The sequence below is a fragment of the Arctopsyche grandis genome, chromosome 10, assembly GCF_051622035.1.
Source record: "Arctopsyche grandis isolate Sample6627 chromosome 10, ASM5162203v2, whole genome shotgun sequence".
NCBI lineage: Eukaryota > Metazoa > Arthropoda > Insecta > Trichoptera > Hydropsychidae > Arctopsyche > Arctopsyche grandis.
This window is the reverse complement of record NC_135364.1, coordinates 14885990-14904434: the sequence shown is the minus strand read 5'-3', so window position 1 is coordinate 14904434 and position 18445 is coordinate 14885990. Positions and strand designations below refer to the sequence as shown.

At 32.9% G+C, this 18445-nt stretch overlaps 1 protein-coding gene across 1 annotated transcript in view; it reads right to left on the bottom strand.

The window, feature by feature from the left end:
- LOC143917624 (agrin-like) overlaps positions 1 to 18445 on the bottom strand; it is a 427846-nt gene that overhangs the window by 39686 nt on the left and 369715 nt on the right. The window contains exon 5 of the mRNA XM_077439203.1: positions 9262 to 9477. Coding sequence (XP_077295329.1) covers positions 9262 to 9477 — 216 coding nt within the window. The remainder of the gene's footprint in view (positions 1 to 9261; positions 9478 to 18445) is intronic.

The following is an 18445-nucleotide window of genomic DNA, read 5'->3' as shown; positions in this document are numbered from 1 at the left end:
CTCTATATGGGGAATCTATCAATTAGTCTCCAAATAAGGTAATAGACTATTAATCTTTATATTGGTTTAATGCTTGGTGATGGTTCGATGAGTGACGTGAGAAAGTTCTATAGCAAAGCAATAGAAATGCATAACTGGGAAAATGTTTTCAATTAATTAAAAAATAAGTTAAACATTTTTTTTAAATCAATAAGTCAGCCAGTTTGAATATGATAGTACGATGTAAAAATAAAATGAAATGATGAGCTTTGAAAAAATCTGACGCAGGGAAATGCGAACGATGATAGAGGCAAAAGGCCAAATGGTAGAAGGGGCTAAAAAGCAACATTTTTATTTCGATGAGCATTCGTTTATATTTGAATAAGCCGCCCGGACGTTTGAAATGTACCGGAAAAGTTGTATTATCCGGCATTTGAGTTTGTTAGGTAATTTCTCTCAGTGAAAACGAATGCTTGCTCCTAAATGATGAGCGTTTTTGAGTGAGCAAAAATGAACGAGATAAAAATATAAATATACATACATACAAAGGTACATTGTAGGAATTAAATGTCGAATGCAAAATGAGAGAAAGCCTTTGCGTGGACTTTCTATAAAATATAATATATTCCCTACAACCATGTACATATGTAGAAAGCGTCCATTTTATATACAACTGAAAATCGCAAAAGTTTCGCATGCACGAACCATATGTGATATAATCCTCCGGAAACATGATAATATTACAGATAATTTTAATTACTTAACCAAGTTCAAACAATTTGTGTGGGTACGCGAAAATTGATTATAGCTACTAGATACCAAAGTTAAATGTAAAGTGTTTATCCGGCACACTTTGAACTGAAATTCACGCACTAGAGTAAATTATTGTCTTTCGAAAAAATAAATTTAAATATTATAATTAAATCAAGGGGATAACACGAACACCGTAGGTATATATTGATCTTATTTTTTTAATTTTGAGTTAATTTCATTCAAAAAGGTTATAATAACATATGCGTATCGTAATAATATAATAGTATTGTAAAGTAAGAATTCCGGACCAATGTACACATGTAAAGTGAAGTTTGTGGGAAATAGCATTTATGGAGAATGTCGGGCCTGTTCGGACTATGGCAAGTCCGAAAACTTGGCTACCTGCCTTTAAAAGGAGGGACACACGGTCTTCTAGACATTTTCGAAAGAGCGGATGAACCGTGTGGTCCTTCTGAGTTGTAGACTAAATGCTGTGAAGTGACTTTGGCATATCATTTGGACCCCTGAACCCATCCCTACGCAACAGTATTATTATTTATTTAATATTTGATTAATGAACACATACATAAATATATGTAGGTGAAGGCTCTGTTAATATGTTATATTTAAAGCAATTACTATTGATAAACTAATCATATTATTAGCGATTATTGCATTTAATAACCATTATAGGGTTTTTTGATTTTAATTTCCATAGCCAATGATATAGCATTAATAATTTCATAAATATATCCAATACTGTATTGGTACAAGTTGCGAGGAAAAACATATGATCTGAAGAAATAGGTAAAATGGGTGAATCAACAATAAAAGTTTTATTGCACTGCAAACTAAATTTTAGTGACTTTTTTAACGCGATTAAATATAATAAATAATTTTTAAAGGAAGTTCAAGCTAGTCATAAATATTTTAACTTTTAATAAATAAGTTAAAACAAAGATCCTAATCATTGAAATATTCGAGTCTCTCATAAAGTTCAATGCTTTGAAAGACTATGATCTCAAAAGAAGCAGGATGCCAATCAGAATTCTGCAAAATAATAGGGATGGCGAAAATGATGATGATCAGACTGATAAAGGTATGGAAAAGTCGGCAACCTGCTTTAAACTTGAAATAGGACCAGGAATAGTGGAGGCGAATCGTCAACTGGATTCCAGATGATATAAATAACCACGACGCTCATTATTGAACAAACGAGAAAGAAGAAGAAGAACAAGTTATAGACAGCCAAATTATTGCAACGTATTTGTTCCTTATTGTTTTTTAGTCTTTTCAATCACAAATACTTAATCCAAAAGGTGTTAATTTCGGCATTGAGCTCTCAAAACTGCCCCGGCTTGAGAAAAAGTATTATGGTAAGTTCACCATAATACTAATACGTAATATATTATAGAGGATATTAGAACTTGTATTGAATTATAGAATTAATATTATTATATCGATTTTCATGCAGTCAATATGTTTACTCAAGATATATGTACGTATGCATGTGGTGTGTCTTATATGTTGACGCACGTCAAAACGGAACGTTGTATTAATAAACCGAGCTTCTGAGCCCAGACCGGAAGTATTCTAATGGCTGGAGTGATATCCGGGCATCAATCATGGCGATATTTTTATTTTTGGTAAACGCTCTCGTGTATGTATCATGAGAAACGTGAGCCGCATGCAAATGTTCGTCCCGAGACGCATTTCTGCGTCTCAATTTTCGCGGTCGGCTCGTTTTCCCCGACTATTCCTGATAGATAACTGCCCCCGGCGAATTTATGGTAAACGTCCCGAAGTCGAAAAATGCGGTAAAAACGCTCTTTTCCACCCCTCACTCGAAGGCTGTTTTTTTTATATACCAAAGACCTCGCGAAACGCTTGATCGCTTTTCAATACGGTCCCGGGAAAGTGCCGTTTTTTTAACGGCTCTACATACATATATGTATACATATAGCGCATAGGTTGCGGAGGTGTCGTTAAATCGTAACGGTTTTGGAAAAGCTGAGAAATATCGATTGCCAGACGGTTGCACACTTCCTTCGGATGCACATTCGTAATTTATCTTTATATATGCAGTGTGAGTTTGGTGGCGAATATGTATGTGAAGTCGCAGCTGCTCTAAGTGAATTCATCGGGGATAATCCAGTGGACCAAGTCCAGTCCATTCTGTGGTACATCTGGTTCAAATTAGTCCATTTCGGTGGGTAATGGCGCTTAAAAACACGTGCGATTTCGTAACGTGAATTTTATCGCTCGCCGAATTTAAATTTAAGTATTCTTTTATACTTGTAATTAAATAGATAAATAAAACAGCCCTAGCTATTATAAACAATAAATTTGAGTAAATGTAATTCGTGCTTATTTAAATTTGCATATATGTATGCAGGCATGTATAGGGTAAGTAAAGAAATTTATTTAAAGAGTATTTTATTTTATATTTAATTTTCACCATAGTGCCACAACAAGTACCCATAAAACAACGCCTGTGGACAAGCTTGTACATAAATACTAAACACATTCTACAATGCACATAGAGGGAGGGGGGGGGGGGGACTTGCCAATTTTATTGGATTCGTCACAATAATTAATTAGGATGAAACGACCAACTCTAACAGGAGACGGTTGATCAGGATTTAATTACCATCCAGATCTTGGCAGCAAATTATATAAATCGAATTATTACTCGATGCCTGAATTTGAATGCTTGACCATTCTATTGGAAAACAATGGCTTAACACTTGCCGCACTGTGATGATTATTGATTGAATCAATATCAACAGAAATGGTTATTTTTCTCTTTTACACGTGTCTTACAGATACGAGAGAAGAGGAGGAATTTAGTACGCGCCGTGCTCAAAGGTCAGTGTGAGAGTGATATTTGCCTTGGAATGACGGCTCTGCTTCAGGCGTAATTTTTTTTCATTTCTCACACTTATTTTATATTATTCGACGTTTAATAGACGATGAAATGATTTTTATAGGTAATTATAATAATTACCTTCGAAGATTTTGCATTATTTTAACATTAAACATACATTTTGAACTGGACGCTTAGCGTCCATTACAGTGGCAAGCGGATTTTATTAGCATAGTAAGGAATGTTTTAAACGGTGAGCTGCGATGTGTGAATATGTGTTATATATTGTGTATCATTAAACTTATTGTATTTTTCCGTTTAATTTAATTTTTAAAATTTCATACAAAAAGTTAAAACAAAATAATGGTCTGATAAAAATTGAAACTATTTTTACGAGAATATTTCATATTTAAGATAACAATCAAAGCGGAAATTTTGCGAGATATTAATATAAGGTTTTTAATATAATACATTTTTTAATGGCATATATTTTAATTTTTTCTAGGATTTCGTAGATTTAAATGTTAGTTTGGCACGTTTATATGTACATACGTACATGTACATATATTAGGAGCGAAAAACGCGAATTTTGGATTTTCCTCGATGAACCTAGGGAAAAACTTTTATCGTATCAAAGGAACATTAAAAAAAAGTAAAAATTAACACCAAGTAATCGATATATCTCGACAAAAATTTTCATATTTATATCTCTTTTTCGAGACTAGTTCATAGTATTAATAAGTAATAGTATTTAAACAATTGTATTAATTATTCCTTTTCTTAAAAAAAAAATGTAAATTAAACCAAACGAATTAAAATTATACATTGTACAACATAGCTGAAAATTAAAATATGCATATTCCAACACGCATAATCTACATTTCAATGTAATATGTAGAACTTACAAACGCGCAAAAGCCTAATATAATACATACTGTTAGATACATATGAATCGTTTTGTAACCCATTGTAAAAGGTGTGCGATTGATCCAATAAAAGAGCCATTAGGAGCGGCGTTTACACAACAAACAAATGAGAAACAAGAATTTTGCGATCGAACCCGTCCACCCCTGCCCTCTCCATTCCACCCCGCAAAATTAGATTATTATAGCGACTGTTGCGCAACGTCCAACAATTCCATTTCAACCATCAAATCTAATTTAACCCCATGTGCGAAGCCCATGCCGATTGGGACGCCTAATGACCGCTTCCCACCCACTTTTACACCGAGAGGACTACAAACCGTTGCCATCCTGTAGGATACAACAACACGCGGCAATGCGGGATACAATTAAGAGGGTTTCACCTACAATATATACGTTTAGTGGGAGATGTGGGTGGTTTTCTCACCTACCCACTGAAGTTTCCCGTCCGGCTTTGTGTATTCCGACCGTGTGCCCAATGTGTTCCGGAATCGAATCCGCCGCGAAAAACGGAAAAGGGGATGGAGATAGGGGGTGTGATGTTGAGCAAATTTCAAAACGTGCAGGACATGACGACGTGGCCAACTTTTCTGATCAAAGTTGCGTGGCGGTTGGTCACACTTGTGCTATGTGATCCGAGAAACGCGAGGACAACTTTCGCTCGTTTGGACCAACTTTAACAATGGCCTCCGGAGCTTTTTTACCCAACGCTGATAGCTTTTTGTAATAGCGAACATAAAAATGAAGTCTATGTATTATTACTATTTTGACGAAGAAATACTTCTATTCGTAAGAGTGCACATTAGCGGTAGTTCCCACATGAAAAATTGTTTCTTTTAAAAATCAACATTATCTTTCGAATGACGCTTTTTAATGACAATAATTATTTGACCTGGTGACTTACAATCAGTCAATGCTAAAAATTTATGAAATTCCGTATGAAGTTTCTTAAGTGACAGTAATAATCTGTCACTTACGAGACTTGGTATTTTATTTTTCGCAAAAAATTCTAATTTAAAAATATTCTAACCGCGTTGGACCATTTAAAGTACTCACATATCAGTGGCAGGTTTAAAGAGGGGCCTATTCCAGTTATCAATAGAATTTTTGTTATTAATTAATCCACAATAATAGTCGAAATATGATTTTTTTAGAATTTTCTTAGAAGTCGACACGTTACACTGTTCGACACGAAAAATGGTTCGGAGACGAGATATGACTTTTCTTTATAGATCTTTGCCCAGTAAACACAAATCTGGTAATAAATAATGTTGATTGGCTCGAGATTCGGAGATATGTGTGTTTTCGTCAAATTTCGTCTCTGAACCATTTTTCGTGTCGGACAGTGTTATTGATAACCTATCTAATTTACTGACTGAAAAGCAGAATTAGTAACTGACCATTTAAATATGTACAGGCCATTATTAAATTTCAACTAAACCTATACGCAAACTGACATCACCTACATGGTGATTTTGTTTTCATTCAAAAATAATAAGGCAAAATATCGATTTTTATATAATTTTGCTCTACATACATATATTATACTTGCATATAATTACTGAATTTAATTTTTTTAAAGTAAACTCTTACCATAAATGTGTCCAAATTTAGTTTCGATGAAAATGATATCTAATCTTTACCATGTATGTATGTAGGTACATACACATACAATGTACATAATCATCACTTTATTTATATTCCTAAACATAATAGATTTGTGAGCTTTTTCTATTATGACTTAATATTATAATGCAAAAAAGTTATAGTGAAATATATTTTAAAAATCGGTGTAAATACGTATGTACAGCTGTCACTGATATATTAACTTTCAGAATATACTCGATACGTATTGGGAACAAACATTATAAAAAAATGTATACAATATAGTAAGAATATGGACGAATTTTATCATAAAAGCACTAAAAACATGTCAACTTCATAAATTTAACTTTGGAAATATAATATATACACTATAAAATTCATATGTGTGTGTATATATGTATGTATGTATGAAAAGAGTATTTTGGTGGAATATGCATTTGCGAGAAAACCCTCGAGAAAAATGCATCATCGTTGAGGTGATGTTTTCAAATTAAATTCACAGACAACGTGTAGGTATAAACATACACATATAACATTATACAGAACATTCGTTCGAGCTTGAAGATAGGTGGAATTTTCGTTGGCTGAAAAAGACTCTAAATACGCGAAAGCTTTCACGTGCACTCGCGCGAATCTTGCGAAAGTTTATTTTAAACACACATCGCAGCATCTGAAAGCTGCATTGAAATATCGCGCACAATAAGCACAAAATTATATATGAAGTTGGTTAGATGTTTATTATCGGCATGTCTGGTAGAAATGCATCTCGCATATTTTAGCGATGGATAGTTAGAAAAAGTTCTCTCCTAACGAGGATTCCATACTGAACAAAATAAAAAATCAAAATAAATGGAAAATTTCGTTTTGTGAGCGGTGCAGTATAGAGAAATCGATATCATCATTAGCAACCGAAGCGTCACGTATCTGTCCGTCTGTCTGGTGCAGATATACTGTGCACTAACAAGTGAAGTTTTTCTCTGAATTGTAAAGAGATGCAAGCCCGCAATATCTGCATGCTATGGTATTTGAAAATGAAGCCGGTTCGGGAAAAATGTAAGCCGATACATTGTTGTGTGCATTTTATAGGTATGTCGTATATACAAATTTTATGTCTCATTGTAAAATAAGCAAATTGACGGAAGCAATTTTTAATTAAATATCTTCCAAATTCGTCAAACAGCATAAATAAAATTCAACTTTCAATTATATATGTAATTTTTCGGATTTTAAAAATTATATTAAAAAAATTGGAATGCTTAGAATACAGATTAAAATGGCTTGCACTTTTAGAGTCAGAATTTTAATACGTTTGTGGTCAAAATTTATATTACATTGGTTAGAATGTATATAACGTTGATCAGAATTTATATCAAACGGTCAGAATATATACATACGTCCAAAATAAATATTAGATGGTCAGAATTTATACTGATTGATCAGAATTTATATTGAATAATCAGAATTAAAACTTTAAACTTAAACTTGGTCATAATAAAGTACATCAAATGGTAAGACTTTAAAATCACCAAAAGTTAATTAAAATTCTGACCATTTAATATGTTGTCGATTAAAATACATAATCTACTATATATGTACAACATTTTTGGCTTGTCTATCATACTATTTATCATACATATATTTTGAATTCTCGGCCAATAATATGAATCAATCTTCTTTTAATTTAGTCCATATATTTTGTATCCTCCAAAATTTAGCTATTTACGCATATTTTAATATGTAATGATAAAAACAAAATGTTAGTTCTACGATCCTTAAATCTGATAGAAGACCCTTTTTAAGAGAAATTTTTACACACCGTTCATTTTGAGAATTTGAGAGTTGGTTGACTTTCGTTGAAATTTTGAACAAATTTTCCTTCGATCAGGAAAGTAATTTGAATTTTGCCGTCTCAACATTCAAAATATTTCAATTCGATAGAAATTAAAGCGTTGTTAAAATCGTTTAAAAAAAAGGGAACCGTTCAATGAATGACAGTTTTTTTTTGTATCATTAAAGCGTTTCATTTAAAAGAAATTCCTTTCATCGGATTTTTCTGGAATCTTATTAAATATTTATTATGCTCACAGAAGCTCAAACAGAGTTCGTTTCTAAATTGCGAAGACAAAAGAGGTGAAGCATCGAAACGATTCGAATTATTTCGAGATTTTCACGACACGAGATATTTTCCGAATCGCTTTTTTTTTTGCACAAAAGCGGAAATTATTTCTGCGCTGAAAAGAGCCGCAACGCACAACGGGAGTGTGAGTGCAGATGCGTCACTTACGCGTTTTACATTATATAAATTTCCTTTGGGAAAATTTATTGTGCCACTTCCGCCGCGGAACGAGCGAAACCCTTTCCGCGAACAACAACGTTTTCGCAGGTGCATTTCAATAGAGTGAAATGTTGCCATTTAGACTAAATACGAGAGACGTAGCTGGCAGGGGGTTTATTTGGGGCGAACGAGTTATATAAAATAGAATAAGCTGTCTGGCTTTTGTAGATTTACTGCAAGATTGTCATCGTTCACAAAGGGGAGGGCGAACGAGTCAGAACCTTATTAAGAGCCGGAGTTCATATTAAAACTTAAATTCACGTGTGTTACTATTCAACAATACTAATAAAGAATACAAAAAATCTTATCATTTTAAAAGTCAATTAGATTCAAAATCAATTAATTAATATGTAATTATATTTTGCTTTAAATTACCTACATACGCATAGAACTCAATGACTTTCAAACACACTCACATTCAAAATCACTCGTCCGTATGTTTGAATGCTATCGGAATTAAATTGGAAAATTGACTTTCGAACAAGTGCACGTGCACTTCACAGAGCTTGCCAACTGAATGATTTGCGGCTCATGATAATATTCAACGACAAAACATCATCAAACAGCCCAATACACCGCTAGTTTTTCCCACACAAATGGTTAAACTACCGTTCCAAATTGTCGGAAACGGGTTTAAATTTTATTCGATAGTTCAATTAATCGTTAATGAATACGTTGATCATATTACTGAGGTTGGAAATTATAGCCGTTGAGTTTAATAATTCAATATTGTAGATAATATTATAGTTTCGCGTAATTCAATCATCGGTTATTAAATTTCACAGGTAAATATTACTGACCTGAGCTACATTTTCCCCTGTATATGATTCGCATTTGCCTTCGACTTCGACATGCTTCTTCCCGTAATTCGCATTCGTTGCCATAAGTGTTTCCATCAGAAGCACAGACGGGTTCCAAACTCAATGGGCATATTTCACCACAGCGACATGACGGAATCCTGTTGTGGTCCAATTGACATATTTGCTTTTCATCACACTTATGTTCCGAACATGGATCTGAAAACAATAAACAAAAGTTTAAATATATTATATAATAAAACTAAGTACCTATTAAAGTTAAAATTTCAAAGAGTCAAGAAAAAACCGACGAGGATGAAAAATTCAAATGTAATGTCATAATATTGAAGAGTGATTCTATGTACAATCTTAGTACAAACAAACATAATTAAAATGAAAGCCAAAAAAGTATATAATTTAAATTCCATTTGTGGTCAAAAATATAGTGTATATGTTATAATTACCATAAGTGTATCGTCCAATGGTAAGACATTTTGACTAGTTGGAATATATTCCATCTAATACGGTACCAAATATCGTAATAGTTGAAGTGTATTTTCCGTTGTAAAATATTTTGACTAGTTGAAATATATTCCACCTAACCCACGTAAGCTAATTCATATGGCGAATTACATTCCAACTGGTCAAAATATATTACAACTGAAAATACAGTTCAACTATAACTTGGCACCAGGCTAAATGGAGAGGTTAGGTTTTCGTGAAAACGTCATTTAACTGGTTAAATTGAGTTGAAAAGTCATATTTTTGTTTTGAACACATTCTTAGAGTTATCGTAATGCAGTACTTATTCTCTTTATTCGTAATAGCTAGCGAATATTAACGCATTATTGATTTCGAAATCATTCTTAAAGACATCAGAGCCGTCAAAACTCAACTGTTATATTACAACTGGCGCACATTATTAAAAGTGTATTTGTGCTTGTAGAGATATAATTAAATAGTTAAATTCAATATACATCTAAAGATTTCGTTTTTATACTTAAAATATTTATGTACATATGTATATGTACGTATTTTTCAGACTTGGAATAGTCCGATTATTTTAAAACTTGTTTACCATAATACGCATCATTGCACAATACGCTGAATAGAAACCACAACAAGATGGAATTAATAATCGAAATTCGTTTCAATTTAACGTTGAAACGATGTTTACGTAAACAAAATCCTCGCTCACACATATATTTGCATTTTAGCTTTTCATGTTTTCACCCTTATGAATACTTGAAAGCGTTCTGGAGAATTTCACAATTTAACAAAGGATTTAAGCTATGCTCGCCAGCACGCAATTTATTAATAAACACGTACATTTATTATTCGAGTAATGCGGTTTGATACTTTTGTCGAAGAAAAAACCACGAGTTTGATACGATACATGAGTGAATGTAATATATGTTTAAAAATAAAATACAAACTGATACACCGTAAAATTAATTATATACATCGTAGCCTGGGGTCAGATTGCACAGATAAAATGCACGTTGTCCCCAGAGTGTAATGAATCTGCCGTGAAACACCAAAATATCATAACATTTTTTTAAAAGCCATCGTAAAAATATTTTTTATAAAAAAGTTTAATGTTAAAGTGTAATTAATACTGAGTAATTTATTAAAGGACATTTTTCAGATTTTTGTTACGCGTTTGGACAAAGTAGAGCTTTGGGTATAATGATACTTTATTTCAATATTTATGTATGTTTTCAATGACACACTTTAAATACTTTATTTTAACAAATTAAACAGTTTAACGAGTCAAATTACGCAGAAATGGATAATTAATCAAGTTGGACTCTCATTGAAAACTCCCCAAGTAAAACGATTCAAATATGTATGTAGGTTTATTATTTTGTTAAAAGTATATACAACAGGAAAACCTATACGTGTATATGTATGTACATATATGATTTTTTTTCATTTTATTGATATTAAATTAGATTTATAGTCACATATGTACGTTCGTACAAGTATTTGTAAGCCGCTCTCGAATTCACAATTACATATAATAACATTAACTGAAATAATTTGAGGTATATACAAATGAGAATCAGCCGAATTTGAAGCAATTATCATAATTGGCATGTTTTTGCCAAAGACGTGAGTACATATGAACACATGTAATACTACCAAATAATACATAAACAGTTATTCGGCTTAATATGTGTTTGTCTCGCTGTCGATTGTTGTATGTAGAATTTCACAAAGGAAACGTTTAAGCACCGAGCGAGTTTCCGCAAATTTTCTCGGAGGTTGCTCTGGCAATTTTCGCGTAATTGTGTAGGGAGCGTACATACTTCACCTCATATTAATTATCACACACACACACGTGTGCGTGTATACGTATGATAAAAACCGGTTATAAATCGGAATAAAGACTGGTTGGTGGGACACCCGGAACAACGTCCAAATAAACAGGCATTATTCAATTTGGCAGCGGTGGGGATTAAAACCTGCTCGCCAGAAGGACCGTTTTATAGTTAACGGGGTACGTATAAAGGAAAATAATTTTCCTTTATTCAATACACCCCGGGAAAAACACGCGCGCACACACATACACACACACACACACACAACACAAAGGCTTATTATATTTCGAGGCCGCTAAGTGTATATAAATTTTTCCGTATTAAATTCGGATAAAAGCGGCAAAGTTGCAAAAGCGCCAATATGCTTAAAAGCTTTCCGAGTCAGGTTAAATAATTTAACGGCGACTAAAGGACGAACGCTCACCGATAAGCTGTTCAGCTGCGAAAATTACACTATTAACCTTTCGGCATTAATACGTTGGCCGTTTTGTGCATTAAGACATGAAAGTGGTAATTTAATGTCGGGCCTGTGTCTGACGCAGGTGTCAAAAAGCTCATCGAAGGGAAAACTGCTAGTGGGGTGGGCTTTTTCATCGATGAAATATAATTTGATTTCCCCTATTTGCTCAGTCGGCGAATTTTCTTACCGTCACCTGCTGCTAACTAAAAGTTTGTTATGCTCGAAATGTCTAACACAGTAGTCGGTACACAGATGCCTCGATTTTGTATTATGTTTTACTAACACACGTATGAATATATATTATTAAAACTCAATATTGGAATTAGTGTATTTGACAATTTGATATAAAAACTTTATTTTTTAATAACGTACTCCGATAATGTGTCGACTTACTTGAAACATTTTAATATAAAATACAATAGATTGTTTCAAAACAATAAATACCGTTGTATCACAGTAAAATTGATTTTAAATTGAGAACATCAGGATTCATATGAAATTCATTTAAACATATTAAGATATGCTTGTGATTTCATTTAAGGAACTACATTTTTTGAGATTTATGTACATATATATGTGTATATACATACATATGTATATGGATGTGTTAAAGTGACGTTTCAAATTCATATCCGATTATACATTCACTAGTTATAGTTATATTTTCACTACGGAAGTTATGAATGACCCTTATTTGTGAAATAATATATGTATAGTGTAATATAAACTTGAGATTATTTTAAAATGCTATATAATTCAATAATTGATCGATATCTTGTAGGCAGAAAAATCAGGTTTCTGATTACAATGTCCTGAATGAAAATTTAAAATTTACCCCAAACTATTTTGACTGGGAAATAAATTGAATTGAACAAAATAACAATTACTAATACCTTGTTCAGTGTTTACATATGTAGATCACTATTACAAACACTATGCAAAAACAATTGAACAATTTTAGATGATATTTCCTTGAAAATTTTTTGAAAAAATGATGCTGCGCATCGTTTATACATACATATATATTTAGGTTAAGTTCAAGTATCTGATTTCGTTTGATAGCTGTCTCCTTTAAATTTTGCATTTTGAAATACAAAAATACTTTATGAATTGTTCGATTCTCTTAACATTGATAAATGAATTTGAAATTCTATTGTTAGATCCACACTCGCTACTTGAATTTCAATGAAAATGTTACATATGCATGTATGTACATATGTCGTAAAATTTGTTCAATGGATCAATGGAGCTTTTGTAAGAAATTTTATGAAATGTGTAATTTAATGACTTTTGGTCGTGAAATATAAAAACAAATTTATGAAATTTAGAAAATTTTGATAAAAGAAACGATAGTATTTACTGCGATTAAATTTTATGATGTGTTCCTATATTGTATAAAAACAAATCAAGTACATATATATGTATCTGGGAAAATCAGATACAAGTAATCGTGTTGAAGTCATTGCACTTTTGCGAAGAAGAAACATAATATAATAATACGAAGTGTATTGAAGTACTCAATTGAATGTATTTTTTAAGTACGCAATTGAATGTATTTTTAAAGTACTCAATTGAGAGTATTAAAGAACTGGATTTTATTTATTTTTTAAAGTACTCAATTGAGAGTTTTAAAGTATATTTGTATTTTTTTTAGTAATCAATTGAGAGTATTAAACTACTCAATCGAATGAGTTTCTTTGTACATATGTGTTTGAGGGGCTTAGAGGCTTGTGTGTTTGAGGGGCTTTAGCGGGGCTTTATTTATTTATTTATTTATTTATTTAATAGTTTTGGACCATTGTGGCATTACAGGAAGAACCTAATGCGCCACAATGGCCTACATTTGAAAAAGATATAAAAACATGATATAAAAACAAGTATACTGTAAATAAAGGAAAAAAGCAAAAGCAGAAAACATGGTAAAATAAAATAATAAAAAAAAAAGTAACAAAAGGAAAATAATACCTCATTCAGAGAGAAAAAAAAATAACAAAAGTGTAAAAATCAAAAATAAAATCCATAAATCCCATTCTTTGTTTACACTGAGCAAAATTAAAATAGTATATAAAAATGTACAAAAGAGAAAGAAAAAATAAAATAAAATAAAACAAAATATGAATAAAAAATAAAATCACAATGAGGTCCAAATGGAAGAGAGTAGATTAAGATTCCACTCATTCATCACATTCAAATTAAGAAAGTAATGATGAGCGCAGGTTACCAGATAAATATGTTAAAATAATATCCGATAATCTACGCTCCCCAAGGTGGAAAATATCACATTCAGGGACAGCAGCAACGATTTCATTGAGAAGTCGAATAGCTCTTGGAATAGGAGCCATTCGAAAAAGAACTGTGCGAGCAGCAGGTACAACCATTAAATGATGATGTCTACCACGCACATAATTATTAGGGACATAAAGTCCCAACTGTTCCAGCAACAACGGGTATGACGTATTACCACGCAATAGCTGGAGAACGAAACGAATTAACGAGAAGTTTCTCCGAAGTTCAAGGGAATTATACCCAAGCATGCCCAAAAGGAAAGGAGTAGGATAGAGATATGGGTAGTACCCATACTCTTTCTTATAAAGAAAACGAAGAAATGCTTTTTGCACTTTTTCTATAATAAGAGAGTAGTTTGCTTCATGCGGATTCCACACAATTGCATTATACTCTAGCTTACTTCTAACAAGCGAGTTGAAAAGCAAGCGAGAAGACAAGGGGTTGGAGAATAATCTAGCATATCTCAAGACAAATCCAAGTCGACGAAAGGAAACGTCAGCGATTGTCTTGATGTGGTTGTGAAAGGTGAATTGAGGATCAAAAGTGATACCCATGTCGACCATTGATTCCACGCGCTTCAACAATACGGATCCAATGGAATATCCGTGACAATAGAGCGAATTCGCACGTCCATAACTCATAATAGCACATTTACTAGTATTCAGTTCAAGCCCTAAACTGGAACTGAACTCTAAAACAGCGTTAATATCAGCTTGAAGGAGAGAGGCTTGCCTCTCATCCTTAACAGCAAAGAATAGTTTAACGTCGTCAGCAAACAAGAGACATGAAGCATTGCGTAGTACTTTTGGGAGGTTATTAATGACTATTGTAAATAGTAAAGGGCCTAAGGTGGACCCTTGAGTTACACCAGATCGCGTAAAAAATGAAGGAGATTCATAAATACCATATCTAACAAATTGCTTCCTATCACTAAGATAAGAAGCAAAGAGTTTAAGAAGACGTGGAGAAAAGCCCACTTCAGCTAATCTGATCATAAGAGCGTCATTGTTGACAAGATCAAATGCTTTTCGAAAGTCAAAGTAGGCTACATCAACTTGTTGTCCACGGTCAACTTTAGACATGGTATAATATGAAAAGCAGGCAAGATTAGTGGTAGTGGAACGACATGGTGAAAAACCATGCTGCTCATCACGCAACAATCTTTTGAACTGCAAAAGAATCAAACGGTGAAGGATATTATCGAAAATATTGGGAATAGCCGAGATGATAGCAATAGGTCTGTAATTTTCAACCTCATTTTTAGAGCCACTTTTATGAATGGGAATGACTCTATTTATGTATGCAAAAGTATGCCTCGAATATGTAGTATTCTAACTGATTTCAGGATGTCATGTAACGTATCTTGATAATTATTTTTAAAACGTTGGTTTTACTACTCAATGAGGTTCGTTAAATACCCGAGGAAGTAGGAACTTTCGTCGCGCATGGTACGTGAAAGCTCCGCAAATTATCGCTGCGAAGGCTGGCCGCAATTTGTATCGGAACGTCAAACACAATGGAACCGATCAAATTGGAAAATTAATATTCGATTGAGGAGGAAATAAATAAATTGAAACGACCCAGAATAGACGTTGGAGAGCGATTAAATCAATACTTTTTTTTTCGGAAGTTATAATTATTCGTCGAAAATAAAAATTGCAATACATACGAGCGGAAATTTTTATTTATAATTAATTATATTTAACTTTCGTATGATTGATAGCCACATTAAGAAATAAATAGCACAAATACACTTTTAAATGACTAAATAAATACAATTTATGTAAGGCTTTCAATCAAAAAAATAAAAGTTGTAAGTTCTGGAAAAATGTTATGAAAAATTAGGCAAATTTTTCAAATGAATTATTTGATTAATTTGAACACATATTTTTAAAGTGACGAATAGGAACACATATGTATGTAATTTCAAGCATTGTCTCGACGTTTCAAAATTATTGTGTTTAATCAAAAATGTACCCCATGTACGTATGTACATACATACGCATATGTGAGTATAGGCGTCGGTAACCTTTTTTTAAAAGAAAATGTTTCAGGTCGGGGAGTTTTTTTAGTGAATAATTAGATAACTTTTATTCAGACGAAATCTCTTCCATTCCTCTTAAATAAAATAAAAATCTCTTCCACTCCTTCAAAATTGTTTATTTATTTCCTTGGAGTCGTTCGTTGAAATCATTATAACGGTTCGTTATGTCTGTAAGAAAAGTCTTAAATATCATTGAGTTCGAGATTATTTTTATTACAAGCTTTTTATTAGATTCACTCTGTTATTATCGATTTCGTTACGAAATATTTATATATCAACAATCACTATACAAATCAATTAAGGATTTTGCCTCGACTTAACCAGCAAATATCCATATTTAGATTAATTTTTTTCCAAAAAAGTTTTGAAGCAATTTGAAGCGTTTCGAAAAGTTTTGTTTAACAAATCGTGCTACTATTTTATTTACGATCTTAATAACCTTTTTCATTACATTCTCAAGTTGTTGCGTAGATGCCTTTACAAATAAATTTTCCTCATGCAATGCAACACGTCACAAGATAACGAACGATTTTTGACCTGGAGCATGTTCATAAATAAAATATTTTAAACGAAGCTAATAAAATGCTCATTATATGAAAAAATACTCTAGCCGCAACCGGTTAACTCGAGTGGATCACTTGAAATTGTCAAACGAGTCACTTTGTTGACCCGCGGGTCATAGGTTGCCGATGCTTGTATTGTGTATGATGATTATTTTTTTTAGAATTTGACGTAGCACTCTGTGAGAAAAGTAAATAACGTGAAATCGGGTGTACGCATTTTTTCTAATTTGGAATTAATCCGATATGTAATACAAAATGTGAACCAATGAATTATTTACGAAAAAGTATAATATATGTATACAAAGTATCCGTTAATGACCACGAATAAAATTAAAATAAATTAGGATCAAATTACACATTTAATCAAGCGTACAAAAATCCTTTGTATTTAAATGTTATTCGTCTCCTTTCTTTTTTGCGTCGGCCAAAAATGAATTATTAATAAGCCGAGCTGCGGATCTTTTGAAGGCGGACAAAAAAAATCTGAATTTTTCCGACAAACGAACGCGCCGAGTTTCCACGGCGATAAGACGTTTAATTTGCCTTAAATTAGCTTCTAAAGCTCCAAAAGAACGGGACAGGGAAAGCGGCTGGAGAAAGGAGAGGTCGGTTACGACCGCGATCTCTAAAAGGTACACTCGGCCCTTTTTGGAGTGTCTCTAATTAGGATAGTTAGGGTTTGGCGGTGCTGTCTTCTTTGCGGACACCGCATAATGGATCGTGGCTGCCGTAACAGGAGAAAAACGAGTCTGAGGTCTGGACCAGAGAGACCAGAAACCAGACCGCGCCAGACTGGGTTGCTTTGGAGCTACATATGTGCATATTTACGTACGCTCTGGCTATCTATCACGATGTCGCTAGGGCAAGAAATATGTATGTGTGGGTTGTGTGGACTAGGAAAGTTTTCCATCCTCGGGAGAGATCGCTGAATATTGATGAAGGCCGGCGGCTTCTCTTGCGCCGTATCAAATTTTCATTGAAAGCCTCCACGCGGCCGGAATTAATCTATAAAATGGATTTTCAATTTTTCACACTTTCGTGGTGAAAATCGACGCAAAAATGCGCGGTCATGATCGCGTGCCGCTGCGGATAATTTTTCAATCAATTTTCGGAGGTGAAATCTTTCACACCTAAACGAGCTTTTCACCATAATTAAATGCATTATACATGTGTACATACTGGCAGATAGAGGCAATTGATTAATTGATGAAAATATGTGTATGTACATATGTATGTATGTATTTATGAAAAAAAACAGAATATACGATTAATCTTTCGATTTCGAACCAATCTACACTCACTAATATTTGATTATATGTTATTTTCCTGTTCACAATAGCCTTGCAACATGAATTTTATAATTAATTCTAATTATTATTGTAATTATGTCAAACACATAAAATTGTTATAGTGGAGTATTATAATACCCGTTAATGTTCATAAACAGGCGTTGTACAATCATGTTTCTTTTTTGTGACCTTTAGAATAGAAATCATTTAGAATATATTTT